The sequence below is a fragment of the Lutra lutra genome, chromosome 11 (assembly GCF_902655055.1).
Source record: "Lutra lutra chromosome 11, mLutLut1.2, whole genome shotgun sequence".
Taxonomy (NCBI): Eukaryota; Metazoa; Chordata; class Mammalia; order Carnivora; family Mustelidae; genus Lutra; species Lutra lutra.
In genome coordinates this window covers 22,673,064-22,679,063 of record NC_062288.1, presented here as the reverse complement: position 1 = coordinate 22,679,063, position 6,000 = coordinate 22,673,064, and the positions used below count along the sequence as shown (strand labels likewise).

The following is a 6,000-nucleotide window of genomic DNA, read 5'->3' as shown; positions in this document are numbered from 1 at the left end:
TATACTTTCAAAGAGAATAAAAGAGATTGTGGGTTCTATCATTACCTAACTAGAGCAACCCTGGGCAAGATTCTTAACCTCTTCTGTGGTCTGTGTTTTTATATGGTAAAATAAGAACTTTGGACTAGGTGTTGTCTAAGGTCCTATTTAACTCAGGTCATTCATTTATTCATTCATTTAGTAAATAGACTGAGATTCTTCTATATATTAGGCACCATTTTATGTGCTAGGAATATAGCTAAAATCTCATGGAATTCCTGATCTTAAGGTAGTAATTCTCAAGGTGGTGAGGACTGACAGGTGAGACCAATTTTCCAAATTATTTGGAGAATATCTTTTTTTGAAAATATACTGTCTCCTAGATCCACAGTCTCATCCCCAGGAGGTGAGCTCTGAGAGGGAACCAGTGCTATTGATAAGCATTTGTGAATGAAAAAAGGTGGGAGTATTAGTGTTCTAAGTGATATAGCAATTCAAGGAGTTGCTAGTCATGTGCTCCATTTTGCAGTCTGAAAGGAGATTCATTAAAAGAGCCAATTCTAAGCTTAAGGTAAGTTTGAAAGTACACTTGAATTAATAGTCCCTGATTTATTAAAATCCTATTAACACTTGTACCAATTAGGTAATAGAAATATTAGAATGCTTACCCATCTTATTTTTGGCCATGATATCTCATGCTGAACTCATGTGGCAAAACTGATTAAAAATACCACTATCCTTCTGACAATGAGTTTTAAAATCCCAGGCCACAGCCAGTTTTCTGTATTTAAATACAAACAAACAAGTAAAAAAAAAAAAATTAATGATATCATAGCATTTTGGTGATTAAAGACCTGCATATGTATTATTATTCTTTCATGTTAAGAATCATAACAAAATTTTAAATGTCAGGGAGTTTAAAAGAATTTATTTCCATTCTCTTGAAATCTAAGAGTTATAACTAAAGTTCATGCTATAGCAAATACAAAATTACCATAGAAATGCATATGAATTAAAAATGAAAAAAACAAACAGGAAACACCTCCAGTTTAACACTGTCAGCATAGAATATTTTATTTTAAACTTGCTGTTCAAACTTTCAAATACAACACATGTGGCAAAGAAACAACAGTTAACACACAACATCTGCCACAATTCTATCTTTGAACTGCCTTTTCTATATTATGTGATATGTTACAATCTTTCCATTTCTTACATTCATGGTATTCTTAAAGGCAGCAAATGTCAATATTTCTGCTTTGAAAACAGTTCCATTAATGTTTTGAAATTGCTTAAAATGACTTTTTTCCTTTTGGTATTCTACTGCTGCCCACATTAGTGACATAATTCATATTATTTATAGGTTGTTGAGAGGTATACTGTACTCAACAAATCAACTCCCAACTCTTAAGTTAAAATTAACTTCAATCCACAACAAGCATTTTCCTACATCAGTATACTTAGCTACCTTTCTCAAAAATATTTCCATTCTGAAATAAGTTTTTTTTTTGTGAGATACAATAGTTTTATCTTTTATTCCTAACAGAACTCATGCTGTACTTTTTTTTCTCAAAATATATTTGATATATTCTGTGCAAAATGTTAAGTTCTGTATAGGTTTGTACCTTATTCTGAAAAAGTTTATAAAATATAATTCCTAAAAACAACCTCAACATTAGACAATAGAGGAAGAAGAAACATATCAAACAAAGCCTAATTTTCACATGAGAAAATAAGTATGTTCTTAAAGCTCCAGTAATACATTCCTTGAAAAAACTCAGAATGCACTTTGGTCATTATTAAACATATGAGAACATAGGAAAGTAAAACAAATTGCTTTTGTTGTTTTTTACACAAAGAAAATACACTGCACAATGAGGCTGAATTGAGGCTGATCAAAAGGAATGGTAAGAGCAAAGTGATATTATGACATGGCTCTGTTCTCTACACATTCCTGATCTTAAGATTATGACTTGGGGATTAAAACTGCACCAATCAAATAAATCATTTACAATTAATTATTTTAAATTCCCTAAAACATGGTAAAAAATGTGAGGATATTCAACATGATACACCTTGCACCAAGAAAATTCTATACTGTTTCAAATTGTTTTAGAAACTAGATACCCAGTTTAAAAAAAAACCTGCAAAAACATTTCATGTTTCAGGTAATTCCTAATATATTCTTGATTGTACAAATATAACAACTTAAAATCAAGGCCTAATGTAAGATAACCATCATATTTGCCCTACTTACCTAACATGCCAACATGATAAATTCTCATTTGGACACTTGGCAAATTGCATGTGTGTGTGTGTGTGTGGTGGGGGGTGGAGGTGGGGGAGTAGGTAACTTTCCAGGTTAAAAGCATCTAAAATAGCCCTTATAAAATTGAGGGTGAGGGGGATGCACCAGGTTAAGTTTAGAGGATAGAATTTGCAAACTGAAGCTCTTTTCTGAAAATCTGGATATAGTTTTATAACTAGCAATCAGAGGAATATTCTACTGGTTCTTAACCTTATTCTTAAGTTGTTCATTTGAGTGTGTATATACTATAGTGTACCATGGGGAAAAATTATTTTACTTAAGTAAACATAATGTATTTTAGTAATATCAATAGGCACTTCACTTGTGAGATGAGTGTATACCTCACTCAAAAGGATACCAGATCATGCCCTAGTACACTATAACATATCCCATATAAAGATACGCATTTAAAAGTAACAATTTTAAAAAGTGCACATTTTGAGCATGCACAGTTGGAGCTGTGCAAACAGCCCAGTGTTTCAAATAAATACAATTATTACTAGTTAATTTTTATCAAAATATCTTACAGTATGGTAACCATTTACAATTATTGCTCTATTAAGAGTTTTATCATCAAAGAGCACTTGTTGACCTGTTATGTAATACCATATATATTAATACTGAAGGGTGTATAACTGCAGCTTAATCAGTGTAGATCCTGGCATTGTTCCAAAATAATTCAAAAGAAACCCTGACTGGATCTTGATTTACCAAAGAACATACTCTCTGTGTTTAGATGAATCCAATGCAATATTCCAATGTTAAAGATGTTTTCCTCAAGTAAGGCAAGTTCACGGCATACGATGGACAAACAGTACTTAGCAATGGCTTCTAGACTCACAATTTGTTATTTTGTCAATTATTTATGAACAATTACCAGGATCTCAAGTATCTGGATATCAGTTTTATCACCCTTGCAACAACAACTAAGTACATCAATGCTAAAAATAAAATATAAAGACTAAAATAAATGTAAAAAAACAATGAACAGTAAAATAAATATAAGAATTGCACAAGGCAGTCTGATGTAAACACTTCGATTTCCCAGCTGAGACTCCTGAAGCAAAGAGTCAGTGACTGCTTTCAGGCAGCTTAGTTGGTACTCTTATTCTGGAAAAGAGGCTACATCTTCTTTTCTCTGAATTGTCATGATTTAATCTTCCACAGCTAGTGAAAAAATAATAGAAGTAGTAACCATTAGCGTCAGTTTTAATACTGCAACTTACCAAATTATATCACAAAATGCTTTAATCTAAATTTCATTCATAAACAAGGGCAGGCTCTACTATTTTAAACTCCTTTATCCCTGTGTTTTTAAGAAGATTTCACCTTAAAATAAAAAAGTGAAAATCAGATTTCCCCTGCTTTCTTTTACTGGGAAGTAGCAGTATATACATACTTCTGGTTTAATATGAATAATCTACACCTTATTCATTAGGAGCTGTGTGTATGTTGGAGGATGTATGCACGGCTATATAACAGATAATATCACTCTTGGCTAAAAAAAGAAATAGGGCTTTTCTTTTCCTTTTTTATCACCTAAATTAGATTCAGATTACATAAGTAAAAATAAATCCCTTTACTTATTCCATAAAAGAGTTCTATTTGTAGGAACACTATTCCAAATTAGGAGTTCCATCAGCATTATAAACCAAGAATATTATTCATTCTCTTTGTACAGTATTATCAAAACGACTTCATCACTGCACACAGGAGATCTCAAAAGAGTGATAGGGTAAAATAAATGTCACAAAATATAACAGGGCACTATGAAATAAAAAAGTACTAGGAAGGGCTTACCTTTAAATTAAATCCAAGCAAGTCACTGATAACACCAGAGACGGCTGAAAGGATGACAACCTGGGTGATGTTATAAAGCAGTGGATTCATCGTAAGCCCATATAATCTAAAGGGACTGTCCAATTCCTAGCAGGAGAAAAAAAATCCATGAGCTTGAAAACTCATTAAGAATTAGCAGTTAAACAAATTCAGGGCAAAATAGAGAATTTTCAAAAAACACTTTTTCAAAAAAGAGTTTCAAATTATGGGTGTTTTTAGAAAGGATAAACTTGATTAAACTTGAAAGTAAGTACACCTTGTGGGTTTTTTGCTTTTAGAAGTGATTTTCATTAAAAGAACTCCATAACCTAAATTTATAACTCTAATTTCTGTCTCAAATGAATGACTAGTAAAGTACTGCTTTAGTAGCTATCAAGAGGTTTGAAAACATTTTCTAAGATAAGAAGAGAACATGGAAGAGAACAGTATCTTTTTTTTCTTTTAAAGATTTTTATTTATTTATTTGACAGACAGAGATCACAAGTAGGCAGAGAGGCAGGCAGAGAGAGAGGAAGGGAAGCAGACTCCCTGCTGAGCAGAGAGCCCGATGAGGGGTTCAATCCCAGGACCCTGGGATCATGACCTGAGCCGAAGGCAGAGGCTTTAATCCAGTGAGCCACCCAGGTGCCCCAACAATTACTTTTTGAATATAAGAACCGACTGATTCAAAGATTTAATATGCTTTATTATTACAAGTTTATTGGAAGAGATCAGTCAAAAAGCATTTCTTATTCTGGGCCACGGCTAAAGTACAGGATGCCCCATGAGTTTCTAACATCTAACATGTGGCCTTTGTTCAAGTGCCATTTTTTGTTAAAATTCGAAGGCAGTTCACCTCGAAACTTTTTTCTTTCTTTCTGCAATTCAACATTTATTCTGGAAATTAAACGCACTGTTGCATGGAAGAGCTCTCCCAAACAGCTTGGTCAACTACTGACAAAATATGGTTTCATGGCTGGGACCTACAGTACGTTTTTAGAAAAGTGTTTTGTAATAAAGGAAAGTTACATATAGGAAGGAAAGTTTTGATACTTATAGATTCCCAGAATCTCAATCTTTCACCTTCTTCCCTTTTAAAATTATTTGTGTGCCTTATAATAAAATACATATACAAATACATATGTGGAAGCTCTTTTAAACAAATGTGATCCTGAATCTCATATTTAACAAAAATAATGAACATGAGTAATTAAAAAAAAAAAAAAACTGGCATTGTGTACATTAAACACTGTAAAAGAAAATATCCTGATGAAAGATCAGTACATTACCTTGACGACAAAAACCACCAGTGACTCGTAGAAGGGATAATTCAATTAACTTGAAAAAATGTAATTACTGTAAAATCCCAGAAAAGTTTAGACTGGAATTATGGTTCTTTCCTAAGCAGATCTGTAGTCCAACAATGAATTCATATAGAAGGCTAAATTTTAAACCCAGTTAAAAACAACCATGTTTTCTGGAGCCCACTTGAAAAGTGTCTGGACTAGGAACACTCAGCCTTGATGCCTCCTGTAGGAAATGATCTATTGATTCTCAGATTTAAAGTTATATGGCAGGCCCTGTGTTAGGCTCTGGGAAATTAGGATTCAGTTCCTGTGCTGAAGGACCTTATAGTCTCTAACAGACATGCAAATAAACAATTCAACTGTGAGTCTCCCGCTGAAGAGGGGTATATAAGAGGTACAGGCCCTAGAGGAAGGTGTTTCTAAAACTTCGTGGGAAGAGATAACAGTCATTCCATAAGACACATGAGAACATGGCTCCTTTGAATCGCTACAGGTTGCTTAACATTTTAGAGCCCGAGTGCATGGAAAGAAGTACTTCAAATTTGTAAAACCGGGGCGCCTGGGTGGCTCAGTGGGTTAAGCCTCTGC

General features: G+C 33.4%; 1 protein-coding gene across 5 annotated transcripts in view; it reads right to left on the bottom strand.

Annotated features, from left to right (window-relative positions):
* Positions 1 to 1,027: 1,027 nt before the first annotated feature.
* The window catches only part of PHTF2 (putative homeodomain transcription factor 2), a 119,760-nt gene continuing 114,787 nt past the window's right edge, over positions 1,028 to 6,000 (bottom strand). For all 5 annotated transcript variants that reach the window (XM_047694660.1, XM_047694661.1, XM_047694657.1 and 2 more), the window contains 2 exons: positions 4,088 to 4,213; positions 1,028 to 3,454 (listed from right to left, as the gene is read on the bottom strand). In XM_047694660.1, the coding sequence (XP_047550616.1) occupies positions 3,434 to 3,454; positions 4,088 to 4,213 (147 nt within the window). In that variant the 3' untranslated portion in view covers positions 1,028 to 3,433. The remainder of the gene's footprint in view (positions 3,455 to 4,087; positions 4,214 to 6,000) is intronic.